Source organism: Podarcis gaigeae (genome assembly GCF_964106915.1).
Source record: "Podarcis gaigeae genome assembly, chromosome: 7".
Lineage (NCBI taxonomy): Eukaryota > Metazoa > Chordata > Lepidosauria > Squamata > Lacertidae > Podarcis > Podarcis gaigeae.
Window position 1 is genome coordinate 66,377,648 of NC_139683.1, and position 18,207 is coordinate 66,395,854.

Genomic DNA, 18,207 nt, shown 5'->3' on the forward strand with positions numbered 1-18,207 from the left:
TTAGAACCCCGAAAACTCGACTCTCTATAACTCCACACTCCGGGAAACTCGACAAGCCTGAAATACTTTTTGGCTTTGAAAAAAGAAACAAAACAAAAACACGCACGGTATTTTCGTAAAAAGCTAATTTAATTTACAGTAACAATTATGCTTATAGACTATTACAGAGCAGTGAATATATAGCTCTGAAAAGACTGAAATGATATTTAAATAAATCCTAAACTATCATTAAAAGAATAAAACATAAAATATTGCTGTCGCACAGTAATAGCACTTTGATTAATAAGTGAAATAGCTAATTTAAGCTTACTTTGAATAAGGCTGAGGGTTCATTAAATAAATATAATATCTCAAAGTTAATGCTTTAATACAGTTAATAAAGTTAATACAGTATGCCTAATACTGTATGTAAATACTGTAATACTGTATGTAAATAACGGGCTTTAATTGGGTCTTACACCCTAAAAATATTTAAGTATTTGAAAATAACTAATACAGTACTATAGTAATATAGAAATACAGTACTAAACTAGTACTAATATTTCAAAACTGAAAATTTAACATTCTGTATGTATTTAATTCTCTATTTTATAAAGATTTTTAATATCTGACAGTGAGTTTGGAGTAGCCCAATGCAAAAATCCTGAGGATCCATGTGGATCCATGCTTTGTAACCACGTTTTTGCACCACTGTGACCCTAGGCAACAGTGGGTGCGTGATTTTTTTGGTGCAAGATGTAGCCATGGACATGCTATGTGATCTGATGGTGAATTTGGGGTGACCCAATGCAAAAATCCTGAGGATCCATGTGGATCCGTGCTTTGTCACCACGTTTTAAATGAGGAGGGAAGGAAAAACACAGAAGGGACAAGAAGCACAAGAGGGGTGTGCGGAGAAGCAGCTGGCTAAGAATGCAGGGGAGGAGTTTAACGGGGTGGGGGGGAGGAAAGGAAGGCAAAAGTCCCCCCCCAAGCCAGCCCTCTCTCTCTCTCTCTCCCACCTGCATCCCTAGAGCACGGAGAGGAGGAGGTGGTGGGCTGGAGCCTGCACGCAGTGTGACTAGGAAAGAATTAGAAGGAAGGACTCGATCCTTTCCTTAACCCTCTGCTTGCCAGGAGGGCATATTTGTTATTTTCTTTGGCGTTAGCCATGACTCTTCTGTCCAGAGGTTCCGAACAGTGCCTATTCAAAGGGAGAAATATTTCTGTTGCTGAATTAAACTAGGAGGGTTTCAGCGTAGCCTAAGTTTAAGACTTTAAAAGGGGGGGAACTCATGAGTAGAGGAACATAATCATTTAAAAGTTGGGGTGAATGAGATGTTTCCAAGGTTTTGGAAGACTGTGAAGGATTGTCTCCATCAGTGCGGGGAGAACCAAACATGGATTCTACCCCATTAGAGGTCATCCTCTAGGTTATACAGTATAGTAGAAATCCAGGCTTTCGCCTTTCCATTTTTCTCTTACCATAGAACAGCTAAATATTTGCTTAATGTTTATTTCTACTTCCCCACCCCACCCCAAACTAGCTCTCTACTCAGGTCTCACAAAGCCAGGAGAGCTCGTACTTTGCATGTGAATTTCCCCCTTCTTGGTTCTCTCCCTACCATGATCAGGACCCATGGCTAAATTGGCACCTTAAGACTCCACCTCACCTCTCTGTACAGTATAGGTGCTTTACTGCCTTCAGATTATCTCTGTAATAGTAACTCAACTGTTAATATGTTCAGCCGACATTGGGGTGTGGGGTATAGCCTGTGTAGTGTGTTGCTGACCCATTTTTACTCTGTATTTCTGTAATAGCTTGAGAAGCCACAAAAGTCATTATTTATACTGTTAATTTATACATTTTATTTTAAAATAAATAAAATATTGCAATTAAAACCCCACTGCTGCTAGTGACAGCTCTCCAGAGAAAGAACACATTGAATAGCTGACATTGATCAGAACTAAAATCCACAAAAGCAAGCAAAGTCTCTGTGGCATGCAGTCATCTCCAGTACAGATCACAAGAGTAGTATTCCTAATTTGCCAGAATTAGCTTTTACATGCCTTACACATGTGAGACACATATTCATGTGCATGTGTGCACAAGTAAATTTGGTAACATTAAAAAGAGGACAAAAAGCTAGGCAAAGGCTTTTGCTTCAGGCACCCCCAAACTCAGCCCTCCAGATGTTTTGAGACTACAATTCCCATCATCCCCGACCACTGGTCCTGTTAGCTAGGGATGATGGGAGTTGTAGTCCCAAAACATCTGGAGGGCAGAATTTGGGGGTGCCTGCTTTAGCTGAAGCATTGGTTCTGCCCAAGAATAAATAAGCATTTATAAATCACAGGTGTACATGCTGGAAAATACTTGAATGTTCTAAGGCTCGGTGCAGATTTAACATTTTTCAATCTTGAAACCCCAGTAAGGAGAATAAAAACATCCCTAATACTTATATACTCCCACTTAAGTTCACATGCACCCCCTCACTAAAATTCCTATCCCTTTCAGCATCAACTATGGTAAGGCTTAGCTTTCATCCAAGTCATATTTCACTTCAAACAGTTTCTGTCAGGAATTAGAAGGCTTCAAACACCAATTTAAAGGTAAGTATGGGTAGCATTCAACTTGGAGCAGATCCAACACTAACCTTGCGAACCAATGAAAAGGGAACAGAGAAGGAATAGTATATTGACTGGTATAGACAAGGAGCAAATGAGAGCTCTTAAATTACATTTAATGGGGTGGGGCCATGTTTGGGGAGGGGCTATGACTTTCCCCCTCCTCCGTTTGTTATTTCCCTCCTAAATCAATTCAAAATGGCGGCAGGAAAACAAAGGGTGCATCTGAAGCTGCCTTATTTCTACGGTTTCATGAGAAGAAAACATTTTAACTTGCCAGTTTTACTATCAGTAGGAAATCTGGTCCAGCATATCCAGAAGCAAAGAAAAGGTTGCTATAGATCATTCACTTTTGATATCTGCATATTTTCTGTTTTTGCTTTTTATTATTTTTGTAACTACTTGTATCTACTAGTTCCCCTGGGATGTTTGGCCTATTTTTCAAGAACAGCTTGATGATTAAACATTGAAACAGATGGCTCTAGTCAAACTCTTCTAAATATGTTCAAACGTGCAACATTTTAACATACTCCCCACTCTTATCGCTGATCTAATGCAGGGGAGGGGGAGCTTAAATCAGAACGTGATAAGAGTGAAGGATTTAAACAATCTGTGCTGAGAAAATAACCCGAAATATACATCTCTCTTACAAAACGTAAATTAAGTTCTAAATTAACATATAAAATATGTTGTTATAAAGCTGATATAATACTTATAGAGCTCAATGAATGCTGATGAATTTGCACTATTTGATGTAAGAGTGACCTATGAATAAAATAAAAACACAGCTGTATGACTGAAAAGGTTTAAGTATAACGTTTATAATTTTGTGTTACACAGTTTAATGCTTTTTTTAAAAAAAATGCTATTTAGATATTGAAATATAATGTCTATCCATGCCAATACCACAATCATTCTTAAATCACTGTCAAACTTTAAAACACTTCATTATGTTCACAGTCTGATCTTTTTTAAAAAAAACAACAACACTTTTAATAGTTTTTTACTATCCCATCTGAACGACATTTCAAAGGCCAAAAGACATTATAAACCCATTGCACCATAACAAACTTGCTGTTCAGCAAATAAATATCAATTGCTACAGGAATAATAAATAAATACTTTAGAAGCATTTGTTCCCTATCTTAGACAGATGACGTATTATTAAATATGCACCAAAGCTCTATTCTTTGCATTTATGTTTGTTCTTAATCTAGGGATCACATTCTTAAACTGAATTCTTTTCTAGAGCTATAGTCAGTCCCCCCATACTCCTGCTATCAGAATACTACATGTAGCATTTTATCTTCTGCATATGTCAACATCTTACTTTGTGTGTGTATTCAGATGTGCAACGTATATAAAATATTTGCATTTACTTCGAGAGACAGTGCAGAATGACTGCAAAAGAAGCCATAAGGTACAGTAAATGGACCAGCATAGCAGAGGTTTGTCTATTTAAAACACAAATCAAAGATCTACGTTTTGAAGTTAGCAGCTGGAAAACGTGTCTGTGGGAAAAGCTGTCTAGGGGAATAGATAAGCACTTTTAACATTACTTACTTCAAATACTTCAAATACTTATAATGCTATACGAGAAGGGTCAAATTGTTTGTACTGATCCTAGTGTTTGTGTTGATCCGAGTGCATGTTGCTGTAAAAACAACAACAACAACACCACAACATCTCTTTTGTCCTGTCAAACGCCCCCAATGAGGATATCTGAATGACAGAAGCCAGCCAAAAAAGTCACCTCAAATTTGCTGACAGCATCAAGAAAACCCAGAACATTCCCAATGTCAGGTGTAGAATAGTTTGTGCTCACCTTTAATAACCTGACAATGTGACAAAGCTGCATGAGCAACTCTCTGGACTGCGGCCACAAGTTTGTTCCCTACCAAATTCTCCCACCATCTTTATAAACATGGCAGAAAACGCGAAGGTCAACAGTGCTTGCATCACCAGTACGGACACCTTCATGGCCTTCATTTCTGCCTAAGTTCATTTTTCACTCTGCTGCTATAATCACCTGGGAAAAATGAGAACGCCTGTCTTCTCATAATGGAACTCTCATATCATGTTATTGTTTTATTTCTTTTGCACTGGAGAAAGACCACGTCTAGAACTAACGCTAAAACAAAAAATGCTGGGGACATGGGGGGGGGGGGTAGGCTAATGGATAATGAGTATTTGAAAACCCAAACTAAAATAAAAGTGGGTTTCAAATGAAGCTAAGCTTCTCTGCACACAACGTAAAAACAAAAAGAGCTAACTGCATGGGGGGGGGGGAATGATATAGTTATAATACACCTTCAAATAGCACAGCTTAAATACAAACATTAATAATAATTTTATTATTTATACCCCGCCCATCTGGCTGGGTTTCCCCAGCCACTCTGGGCAGCTCCCGAAAGAGGACTAAAAACAGAATAGAACTTCAAACATTAAAAACTTCCCTAAACAAACATTTTAAATAGCATACTCATCATACAATTATGATTAAATGAAGTTACATTGAATTTAATATATGAAGTATGCATGTACTTCAAGTTAATTAATTCATATAGCTGTGTAATTATAAAGTTTTGGTTGGGTCACGCCCAAATAGCATTTTTCATTTATATAAATTCACATTTTATGCACAGGCAAAAGAAAATAAATCCTACACCACTGATTTAATCGCAGCTGTACAATTAACTTTGCTCAAAATGTTCATATTTCTAGAATACAGTAATAATTTCAGATTTAAATTAAGAAATAATAAAAAGTACATTTGAGTTCTTTATAGTCGTAATCATGCACTGAGTTGAAACACAGATTATTATGCTACGACCTAAATTGTTACCGAAGCACTTTGTCCTATTAAGGATGTTCTTGCAGAATCTAAAGATACCAGGCAAATTTATAAACATTTTGTATAAAATGTATTATTATATATCTTAAAAGATTAGTATTTTATTTAGTAAAACCTCTTGTAAGGTACTTTGCTACTTTCAACTTATCCTGAAAGGAACACAAATATGTATTTCATTTTAGTTGTTAAACAGGAGCCACAGTATGGATGGGGGGAAAACTTTAAAACTCTTGTCAGGAAAAAAAATCCTTATTCCTTAGCAGTGTTCTTAAACAACGTCAGTACAATTTAAGGACTGACATTTCCTTTCTCTGACTAGCTTATCTTTAAAGAGGCATGCAGGCTTATTCCCACAGCACCCCAAGGCAGTAGTAGTTAATTCACTTGAAACTTGTGAACACTTTCTATTTCTCTGTCTATTTATTTTGATGTGCATATTATCTTAGCTGACTTCAATCACATTTCATGAGTTGATGTCATACCTTAAAAGATTAGGTTATTCCCACCTGGAACTATTCACGAAAAGTATAGCAATGCATAACCTTCTCAGTCTTCTATTCTTGTGCATTATCAATAGTAGCATTCTTTCTTTTTTAATGTACAACTACAACTTCTACAAGGCTGCAGTTGATAGAAGTCTACTATCTGTCATGCCTCTTTCATTATGGTTAGAGGAACTGAATCGTCTATTGTCTACAACACTCTGCTGCCATCTATTTGACAAAAAGAAAACAACTGTTTCGATGCACTTCTAAAAAGGGAGCTTTCTGTTGAATCACTAGCCAAAGCAATACAAAAACATGTAGTGTGTCTTTCACAGTCAACCTGTGTATAAACACATGTAACAGCATATTTCTGACACAGAGGAATATTTTTGTTACATCACCATCATGTTATTTCTTGGTGGCACTGTGCCATTATATCTGGAGGCAAACAGAGTCCGAAATGTTTATGTAGTGGCACAGCAAATCCTAAGAGCCAAGAAACTTTAGAGTTACTTCTTGCTTATTCAATGTAAAAATATACTGTCACTATTAACAACACATAAATACATATTAACATATGTAATTCCAAATATAATGGCACAATGTAAAATTTTAGAAAAGCAAAAACATAGCAGGACACCTTAAAGTCATCTTAAAGGTAAAGGGTAAAGGGGCCCCTGACCATTAGGTCCAGTCCTGACCGACTCTGGGGTTGCAGTGCTCATCTCGCTATGGCCAAGGGACCTGGCGTGCAGCTTCCAGGTCATGTGGCCAGCATGACTAAGCCGCTTCTGGCGAACCAGAGCAGAGCACGGAAACGCTGTTTACCTTCCCGCCGGAGTGGTACCTATTTATCTACTTGCACTTTGACGTGTTTTCGAACTGCTAGGTGGGCAGGAGCAGGAACCGAGCAATGGGAACTCACCCCATCACGGGGATTCGAACCGCCAACCTTCTGATCGACAAGTCCTAGGCTCTGTGGTTTAACCCACAGCGCCACCCACGTCCCTCAAAATCATCTTAAGTGTCAGCAAAAGTATGTTAGAGCAGAGGAGAATTCAACTGTCAAGTTGAGAGATTATTTGCAGAATTTAGGGAGCAAGATCATCATAGTTCCTCAAACCCTGATCCTTACTGTGGTTCTGATTTCATCTCCGCAAATGATTCAGAGTGACCTGGAGAAAGTCTCCTTCCTTAGCTTTAATTTCCCGTCTTAAAATTAGAACATTAGTAGTGGCTGACCTCAAAGGACTGGGATGGTAGGCTCAACCCAATCCTTTTTTTATTAGAAATCCATTTGGTTAAATGAGAGAGATTTAAGTAAGTGCTAATAAGCCAATCACTTAAACACAGTAATGCTGGCTGTATCTTTTACCTGTACAAAACAGTGTGTGAGAAAGATTCAAACACCCATTTAAAATGAAACTGGTTTCCATGTAAAGAAATATAACCTTCCTGCTATTGCTACCTAGCACATTACTACCCATGTGCTTGTGTTTATTTAAAAGGAAAATTAAAGAATTAACTGCTTCAATATAAGATGCTTATATTGCCCTACTGAAGTAATATATGATTTATAGGTTTTGTTCAGGCTAGACAATACTTATAGTTATAACTAGTGCTCAGATTTTACACAATGCAAATGGCTACACTTTTGTGTGGTCCACTAATTTTTAAGAGAAATTCCAAACATTATTAGCTGCTATCAAGGTTACAGCTCCTCTTAGATCTAATAAAACAATCTGTTTGGACAGGTATCACTGGAGTTTCATACACGGCTCATTCCCACAAAAAAAATATTTACACAGTAAAAAAGAGCAGCATGTAACAAAAACCACAGAAAGCAGATTTAAAAAAAAAAAAAAAACCAGCACATTTCTGCTGTTAACAGGCAGCACTGAGTTTCATTGTGACCTCTGTGCCTCTTGAGTTCTACCCAGAAAATATGTTCAATGTGGTGATGGTGATCCAGAAATGCACATGGGCACATGCTTAACATCTACTACAAGAACAGTGATCAGCTTAAATTTTGCTGGATTTGTCCTACATTCAGCAACTCAGAGGTTATTCCAATAAAAATGAAATTGGGACAATTCATGGGCCAGGTTAAACTATACAGTTGTGCTAATGGAAACCACTCATGGTTTGAGCCAGAATATATAATCAGAGAAGGAAGATGCTTCAGTTTACAATTCTTATTTTATTATACCTCTGCAAGTAATTAGTTAGGAGATGGAAAACTATTGCCAGCTATACTCTTTTACTGCTAGCTCATTGCCCAGACAGGTAGCTATCACAGTGACACTATTTTTCCATGGGGCAATGCTAATGTCGCTGATCTTGCATTTAATCTTGCTATGAAAGTGTCACGAGTCCTTTTATTTGTAATAGTTATTTAGTTATGATAAAAATTGACACTATTTATGGAGTGTTGTAACCAAATACTAATTATCTAATATGCTTCATGTACATATTTGGATTTCAGTTAAACAACATAAACCCCCATTCCTCTTTATATGGCCAGCAATAATATTAAGTATCTTCTGCAATTGTCTAGCTTGTTTAGCTGTATATACTTAATAAAGTAAGGGCATGGCCTGTTTATACTGCACAGAAATATCTGTATTCTATAGCCACACCTGTTACAGGCCAAGCATTATCTTTAAAAAATGAGAAGAAATAGTATTTATATTTTATTTTAATAGTATTTTATATTTTATCTTTAAAATCTATATATTTCTAAAGCAGCTTACAGAATAAAATATCAAAACCATAAAAAAATAGTTCCTTTACTAATGAACAGTTCTTACTAGATCATTTAATGACAATAAACATGTGCCAGTTTTTTACATATAAACTTTTTTTACATCAAATAATGTTAATAGAAATATTGAAATGCAAAATACCAGTCTTGAGGAACACTAAAGACTGACCAATTATTTAGAAGAAAATAGTTGCCCACGCTTCATTACATAATCCTACTGATCCTGATCCTCCTCAACCACTTGTTTGAATGTGTCCTTAGATATCCAAAAAGTACTACAGAAATGAGCACGCCCCGCTCATCCCAGTGCAGTATAGATAGCCAGGCTGCCTCGATTTCTGGCAAACTCCATCTCTGCATGGCCAGATCACCTGTAGGTATGGTAGCAGGTATGGAAGTTTTTCAGCCATGCCACAGCATCCCCATGGCAATCTCGTTCTAAGGAGAAGACCAGTTCTCTGGCTACACAACAGTTGCTAAATGCATCCTGCGTGGACTTCGCCATGGGAAAACCTGGACTGCACGTTCTCCTCAGCCTTCTCTTCCATATCATCAGCTGTTGGAATGATGGTCTAGCATTGCTTCATGCCACCAGCAGTGTTTAGCAGGCATAGGCAAACTCGGCCCTCCAGATGTCTTGGGACTACAACTCCCATGATTATATATTCTGGCTCTCTCTGTTCTCGGCCAAACCATGGCTAGGTGTGAACAAACAAGCATGCTGGTACACCGTTAGAAAAGGCTTTTTTCATGCCGGCCTCCAGTTTTGGTTGTTGCCATGCTATCAAGTTAGAATTACCTCTAAGCACGGGCATGCGGTTTGTTTCCCCACAGACGGCAACAAACCATGAGTAGTTAGCCAAAACAAACCTTAGTTTGTGGCTTTTCTGGAGCAAGAGAAGTCACAAGCCCAGGTTCAGCTGTAATTCTAAGCCAAACCAATAACATGGCAGCAGCAGGACCAGGGAAGCAGTGAAATGGTCATAATGTTCTATTTCTTTTACCTGCACATTTGCTTGTTCATGCTAATCCATAGAATTAAATATGGACAATGCGTACTCCTAAATTATCTATCCTAGAAGTCAAATCCTTTTTATTTATGATTAAGAAAAACATTGCCCATGTTTCCTGGACTTCAATAAAAGGTAAAAGTAAAGGGACCCCTGACCATTAGGTCCAGTCGTGACCGACTCTGGGGTTGCGGCGCTCATCTCGCATTATTGGCCGAGGGAGCCGGCATACAGCTTCCGGGTCATGTGGCCAGCATGACTTAGCCACTTCTGGCGAACCAGAGCAGCACACGGAAACACCGTTTACCTTCCCGCCTGAGCAGTACCTATTTATCTACTTGCACTTTGAAGTGCTTTCGAACTGCTAGGTTGGCAGGAGCAGGGACCGAGCAACGGGAGCTCACCCCATCGCAGGGATTCAAACCACTGGCCTAGTCGGCAAGTCCTAGTCTTTGTGGTTTAATCCACAGCACCACCCGTGTCCCTGGATTTCAATAGGTTCAGTCTAATAACCCATTTTGTGTTGGTTTCTTGCAGGAAACTGGACCAACTTCTTCTTTCTTTATTTTCCTTACTTTTAGTATGGCTGATATAAAATAAACTAGACAGAAAAATCTTTATTTAGAGCAACAAAATGCCAAAGCACAAAACGTGCATCAATCTGAAGAGAAACCAAACTTAAGGACCTCCCCGCCCCATTACATTTGCAACAAACAGTGTATATAATTCAATCTAAAATGTAACATTATCATTCACTAACTTAAAATCATAAGGTTTGGGGCTATCTCCTTCCAGGCATCCTGATATAACTAAAGAAAGCTAAAATGGGCAATAACTTGACCCATATAGCTCGTTGCCAAAATTAACCAGATTTTGAAATTGTTCTATAAATAATAAAATGGGTCCATGATGGTGAGGGAGCAGGGAGTGCTGAACTGAACCTACTACATAATGGTAAAAACTCAGGAGATTTGCAAAATTCTTGGTTTGCTTATTTATAGCCCCTCTCAGTTAATGAAAAGGCCAAAAACAACAACCCCGAACCTCAAGGAAAGTTGATGTGCTGCTATGCACACGTGTTGGAGGATGAACAGCAGCAGATGATGACTGTGTGCAGGCACAACAGAAGAGAACACAACCGGTGAACTTTGCTGACGTTCTACATAGCCTTGATACACTTGGAGAGAGGGCAGAGAAGAAAAGCAAGCAAGATGAGCATTGCAATCGGCAACTCACCATGTGAGCCAGGCTGTCTTGTGATAATGTAAAAATGCATTTAAGAAAAAGACATGATTTCAAAATGTGCAGCGCATGCATCTCCATGCATGAACATGGATACATTCCCATATATTGGGAGCAGAGGAGAGAAACATGAGGAAGTGTGCAGGAAAAAAAGTAATGGCAGTGAAGATGGAGGAAGAACAGAATACTAGGAAAGTGATGATTTATTTAACAGGTGTATAGTTTTGAAAACCGCTGGAAGGCTCAGTGAGAAAAAGGATGATTACAGAAAGAAGTAGAGACAAATTTCAAAGTACACAAGTTTCTAACTTTTCACAAAGTCTCTGCTTGTTTGCCACGATTAGAAAAATCCTAGCTGATGCATGCTACTTACTTTGACATGGCTCTGAGCTCCAAGATTGTAAATTTCAGTGGGTTTCACTTGATTAATTATCTTCACTAGGCAAGTACTGTCTGTGAGATCGCCATAATGTAACTTCATGTCTTCAGAAGACAAAAGAACATAGTTAGGATAATAGAGATTTGATGCACACATTAATACAGTATGGTGTTTAATGTGCAGTGTCCCAATAATCTTAATTCATTATTTAATTTTTTTTTATTATAACCAGATTCCACTGGTGTTTTAAAAAAGAGAGAGGCACAATTTAGCAAGTATTTTAAGTTGTAGTCATGAAAGCAATAGATCTCTTACTTCTAATAAGATATTGCACAATGATCTTCACAGCTGACTGAACTCTAGTTCAAACGTTATTTTCTTGGTCACACAAGTTATATGGTCTGACTTCAGGTAACTCCTCACATAAACAAAATTGAACATGAATGTTGCCATTTAATCCATCGCTTGTACAGTATATAGTAAACTTACAAGCTATAATGAATGTACTTTAAAAGCCCTATTAGATAAAAGTATTAGATGTTCTACTGGCCAGCTATCTGATTAAAAAAAAAAGAGTAAACTACTCAAAAGAACTATAGGTTTCTTACAAACTCAAAAGAACTATAGGCTTCTTACAAATGCCATGTCAGATGTTCAAAAAATATTAAGATTTTAAAAAAAGCTTACCATACCTTTTAAAAAACATGAAAATCAGTACTTCTGAAATCACTACTTTTGCTTGTTATAAACCAATTGATTCACATAACAATTTGTATATGTGACCATGCATATGGGTAACTCAGATAAAGAATAAATACTGTACAATGTTTTAAATCAGCCTTTGAAAGTTAAAGGCTGAATTAAAACATACTTATTCCTTAACTGTATGGCTAGTTTCAGCAACTATACTTGTCAGCAGCCTGTTTTGTTGAGGTGACTGAGACATTTCTACTGGCCAGTGTCTGGGATCATGTGAAGACAGACAGCGTCATTTGCATGACCAAGAAGAACATCTGAACTTGTTCTTCGCCAAGCATGAAAATTACTATGCAATATACTGTTAAGAAACTTCAGTTAAGCAACCTTGCTGTCCTTGAAAGTCCTTTTACTGCAACAGGGTCAAAATGTGACCCAAAAAATTATATTTTTTAAAAAAATTCTAAGCCTCACCAGAAAATATTTACGCATCAGTCACCATGGCTAACTTTCCACACTGATACAATCTTGTACAACTTTCCAGCCAGACAACATTGCTGATACAAACAAAAATACACCCATTTCTCCCTCTTACACTCTATCCAACAGTAAGTAAAGTCTTACTTCCTTCTGTGTGAGCCTGTGGGTTCTTGTAAAGATGTTCAATCCGTCCTGTATTAAAAGAGCTAGACCTACGAACAATCCCATGCACCTGTAATAAAATACTTAGTGAATATTTTCATAGGTAATATAGAAAGTAAGTCCCCCCCATTAGTCATAACAACTATAATGTCCTTAAAAAGAACAAATGAATTGTTATACTAGGATGACAACTAGAAAGATCACAGCTGGGGACAGTGAGAGGACATACTTTTTCAGTTATTTTGTCAAACCAAACCCAAATACCACAGCATTAAATTCAGATGGGATTAGTGTAGCATTTTGCATTATTTCTTCTTGTTAACACAGCCTCTTAACCAAAATATCAGACGGCATACTATAGCAACAAGTATAAAATATAGTGCATTTATGCTTCATATTTTAAAACCAGCCACACACACAAGCACATACACACAACCCTCACAACATAACATTCCTGCTACGTGGAACAGGAACATGCAGTGAGCTCAAGCATACCCTTCCCCTCTTCTGCCCAGCTTACCAATTTCTGGTGAATCTAACCAGAAAGATATGGGGCAAAACAGAATTGAAGACAGGGATATTTTAGTCAGCATTGTGAATAGAATAAAAATGTAAATTAGTCAAAATTACAGTTGGATAGAATAATAAGCCTGTTAGAGCAAATAATGCTAAACATTGAGGATTAGAATTTTAAAGACCAGCTAATGAGAGTGGAGATGAAATAGAAAAAATGTATTTAAACTGCAGCCCCCAGAACTTATATGCAATTTTTATTTTTGTGCTAGTGTGCTAGGTATAGTACAAAGAAGTTAGAGTGGGAAAACATGAAAATGAATAGGGAAAGCGGAGTATAGGAAAGTCACAGCAGTAGAGAAAAACCAGTGACACTTCAAGAAAGGCTCTACTAAAAAAGTTGTGAAGGATGAGTGGAACACAATCTGACAAATAGTCCAGGGGGACCTTTCAGGAACAGAGTACAGCATGGTTCTGCCTGCATTAATGACTCACGTGTGCTTTTAAAAAATGGTATGTCTTGTCTTGCGAGCTGTAAATGTTTCCCACAGAAGTGCTATGCAACATCACAGTTCCACACTGTTCCTCAGAAGAAGGCAGCTCTGCAAAAGTTCTAACATTACAGGACTGTGCATATGGAGCTCAACTTAAAGGTAAAGGTAAAGGGACCGCTGACCATTAGGTCCAGTCGTGGCCAACTCTGGGGTTGCAGCACTCATCTCACTTTATTGGCCAAGGGAGCTGGCGTGCAGCTTCCGGGTCATGTGGCCAGCATGACTAAGCCTCTTCTGGTAAACCAGAGAAGCGCACGGAAATTTCGTTTACCTTCCCGCTGAAGCAGTACCTATTTATCTACTTGCACTTTGACGTGCTTTCGAACTGCTAGGTTGGCAGGAGCAGGGACCGAGAAACGGGAGCTTACCCTGTCACGGGGATTCAAACCGCCAACCTTCTGATCGGCAAGCCCTAGGCTCTGTGGTTTAACCCACAGCGCCACCCGTGTCCTGCACAAGGAGCTCAACTTACTACAGTCCAACTCTGAAGAACATAACCAAGAGTAAACAACTTCTTTCAGAGGTGGCTCTGCAGGTTGTTTTCTGCAGAAACGGGGGGGGGGGGGGAATTGAGCATGAAATCCATTTTCCCCACAAAAAAGTAGCTATTCCAGGCTTTTCTCCCTTTTAAAATTTTATACATTGCATCACAACAGGCTCACTAATGTTCAGCAGCCTTACCTTGCACAGGCTGCTGTTTATCTGAACAGGAGGAAGTGTGCAAAAAACAGCTATACCCTGAGGACTAAAGGGATTCCACCATTGGACAGTCTTTGATAAATAGTACAATAAGCTGGCATGATTACAGACCATGTTGCACATTCTTCTCTAAACTTTTGATTTGTTATCTAAGGCTGAGTGGAAAACATATGCAGAGAGGGACAGCGGCAAGGAAGCCCTCTCCAAATTATTCCATGAGTCTGCAGTCAGTCACCAAGACTAGTCACTCACCTCATAGCCCTTTTCCAGCAGGAACTCAGCCAAGTATGAGCCATCCTGAAAAGAATAAAGATAGGAAAACGTTATGGAAATGTTAGAACCATTGCATCTGTAGATGGTGGTTATAAGCTCCCTAAGGCCTGAAGAATATTGTAAATCAATACTGAGCTGGTGACTAACAGCATATATTTAATGTCCAGTTAAATACAAGTATTTGCATATAAATCCTTGGCGTAGCATACACCAAGAAGAGCAACTTAACATGTCAGCTCATAAATCATTCTTTTCTGTTTCATATTTTAAATTCTCTCTCCCCCCCCCCTCCACTATTTTTTTCAAATGTGCATTACAACAGAACTCGTTTGTTCTCTTTGTGCATTTACTGTCATATTGCTTTTAACTGTCTGTTTAAAAAAATTTAAAGGCCATTGGGCCAGTTTATATCACATTTCATAGGAGTGTACATGTTTTATAAACTTAAACATATGACATGGAGCTAATTCACATGATCACACTTTTTTTAAAAAAATGCAGTCTGGGATTATTTCCCCTCCTACACTTATAAAAGGGGAAATTACAAAAGGAGAGAGGAATACCAACTAGTGCTGGGAAACAGACTCTAAAAGCACAAATGGCTATCCTGAGTACCAGGGGCTGTGTGAATGTTCTTACAGCTAGAAATATAAGCCAACAAGTTGTGATTACGGAGGCCAACTGACAGCTTGCCAAGCAAATATTGAGAGGGGGGGAGGAAGAGAGAGGGGGAAAGATAGAGAGAATATTAAAACACAAACTGTGAATTAGTTCGCAGCAGGGGTGAAGTCACCGAAGGGTATAATTTATTTTCACTTGCACTCCCTCCTTCCAACTATTCTTCATTTTTCACAGATAGAAACCAGAAGGAAACAATGAAATAACTCATCAACCTGACTTAAAACACTGAATGTGCCAAAGTACCATCAGGTTTCCATGGGATATATCCACCTATTTCTTAAAAATTTCAGGACACTGAACAAAATCTACACAAGCAAAGAGTGAAGGCAAAAGTGGTTCCCTAAGTCACTGTGTTCACTTGGAACTTTTGTTATGTTCCAACTCCCATCAGCACAAGCCAGCATGCCAATGGTCAGAGATGATGGGAGATGTAGTTCAGCAACTTTGAGAGGGGTGGTCCCTTCCAACTCTACAATTCTACGATTCTACAATTCTGTTCCTCCTTGCTATAAAACAGCACCCATGGAACATTCACTGCAACACTGATAGGAAATGCATAAATCCATGCTGAGTGACAGGGCACGGCGCACACATGTGATTTCCAATCTTCTCAGCTTTTCTTAAGACTCTTGACACAAATATTGCTTTCTAGGTTTCTGTAAACTAACATGGAGAAAACAAAAGTATTGGCATATAAACATTTACTCTGCTACATGTGGGGATACTTTGAGTCAGGCAAAATCCGATTACAACCCTAGTTTAGTTTGACAAACCAGGACTACCATGAAGTCAGTGAAAAGGAAGGGGGGAAATATAAATATGTTACCATTCGCTCAATTAAAAAAAGAAAGAAAACGCTGTTGTACTGCTCTGACTTGGTTGCCTAACACATTAAAATCCAGAGATGAAAGTAAAATCCCAAACGAAGAGCGGAGGATCCCGATGAGTCGTAACGTTGATGAGAAACAGATCCAAGTACAACTGAACCCTGTCAATAAGGTCTTGTTCTTCTCACTAGGGCTGTTTCTCAAACTTTCCAGCCACCCTGGAACATTTCGAACTAGCAGTGGCATTTGCTTCCTTTGTATTTCCTTTCCAGGTCTATCAAGTGATAGAACATGACATGACAATGAATGGGAAACAAGCCACCGCCAGAAGCTACTGCTTTTTGATTCCAGCATAGTACTGCTAATTTGGCTGTCCAGTAATCTCACACAATGCACGCTAGCAAAAGGCTTACTTCAAGATACATTATCACAATCCACTTGTCCCACTTCCCTCTTTTCTTTCAGTGAGGTAGTGGTCAATGAACATCACACTCAGAAGGCTGATTAAACTGTCAGTCCAAGTTTACAATTTACCTTATTTCTAGACTTTCAGACCGTTCAACTGAAAGTCAAGAGAGATATTAATGTAACATTATTATAATGTACATTTACAGTACAATCTCATGCATGCCTACTCAGAAGTGTGTGCAGAATCACACTCTTAAAAGATCGTCCACACAATCCAAAACTGTAATCCTATACCTAGAAGCAAGCCATATTGAACTCACTAGGACTTACTTTTGAGTAGACATGCATAGGATTATGGTGTAAGGCATTTGTACAGAAACTCACCTACACTCAGTAAATATGTTGTTTTTTAAAAAATCCAACTGGTTTGGATGCCCGGAGACAGAAAAATGCTGATTTTAATCACTATAGTTAGCTTTTGGGTTAGAAATCCTAAAGCAAATCAGAAGTATTAGTCAATTTTGGTTCTCTCAGCTTTTAATTTTTTCAACCTTAAATTCAGTTCTCCATGTTTTGAAGTGATTTGTGATTTAAAAAAAAAAAATCCTCATGAAAACTCACCAGTATTTCAGTGTAAATTTTTTCTAACACTTTAGTGTGGAGCTTATATGTGTGTTTTCATTGTGTGGTACTAAAAGCATGATCTTTCCCTTGTGATTTCTGCAGAAGGGCTCTACTAGGCTGTTCCTGGGAAAGAAAGCAACCCCTTTCCCCAACATCAAGGCCTGATCTACTCCTTTGTGGCCAGTTACTCAAAGGAGGCAAACCAGAGACGAAGGACTAAAGCAACAGGAACCTTGCTTTGTATGAACATATTGCTCCCCAACCGCTTGGGCATCCCAGCCAACCTTCCTGATTGATTGATTGATTGATTGATTGATTGATTTGCCACTTTTCCACAATGAGCTGTGCCCAAAGCAGCTTACAGCATACAAGCAACACATCAAAATACAAAGCACTGGAAATAAGAGAAACAGAATACAAAACACGTAAGCAAATTAACAAATGACAAAAACCAACAATTTGGCAAACACAGAATAAACTCTGTATTACAAAAACAACAGCAGCAGCAGCAATCTGAGCTTAAGCACATATATACATAGCAAAACAAGCATTAACTGACAACCACGTTTCTGGCACTAGTCTTGCTATACTCCAAGGAGCCTGGCTTAAATGCAGTTCAGAGGGGAGGGGTCTTCTCACCAGGCTAGATGACATACAGCTGGCTGCTTTAGCCTTACTGCAGAGGAGGCTGACAGCAGCAAAAAGCACCCATCAGGAAGAGCAATGAGGGCAAGTCTCTTCCCAAGCCTTCTGGAAATACCAGCTGCTGCTGCTGGTGGTCTTACTGCATTTCTTGGGGTATGCAAATTGCAGTCAGTACTTACCCTAATTTTAGATCGACTCCCTTGCGGCTTTCTAAAACTGTTAGCTGGGAGGCTGGGAAGGAGGCCCGAAAGGTGAAGGACAGGTGGCAACAGTGTATGGCTAGGGTGATCAGTTCAAAGAGTGC

At 38.6% G+C, this 18,207-nt stretch overlaps 1 protein-coding gene across 2 annotated transcripts in view; it reads right to left on the reverse strand.

Moving 5' to 3' along the window:
• GMDS (GDP-mannose 4,6-dehydratase) overlaps positions 1-18,207 on the reverse strand; it is a 286,374-nt gene that overhangs the window by 243,589 nt on the left and 24,578 nt on the right. For both annotated transcript variants that reach the window (XR_014566298.1, XM_083747392.1), the window contains exons 2-4: positions 14,698-14,742; positions 12,662-12,749; positions 11,336-11,445 (exon numbers count right to left, since the gene is read on the reverse strand). Coding sequence is in view for 1 of the 2 variants with exons in the window: in XM_083747392.1 (XP_083603518.1) it covers positions 11,336-11,445; positions 12,662-12,749; positions 14,698-14,742 (243 nt within the window). In the remaining variant the exon portion in view is untranslated. The remainder of the gene's footprint in view (positions 1-11,335; positions 11,446-12,661; positions 12,750-14,697; positions 14,743-18,207) is intronic.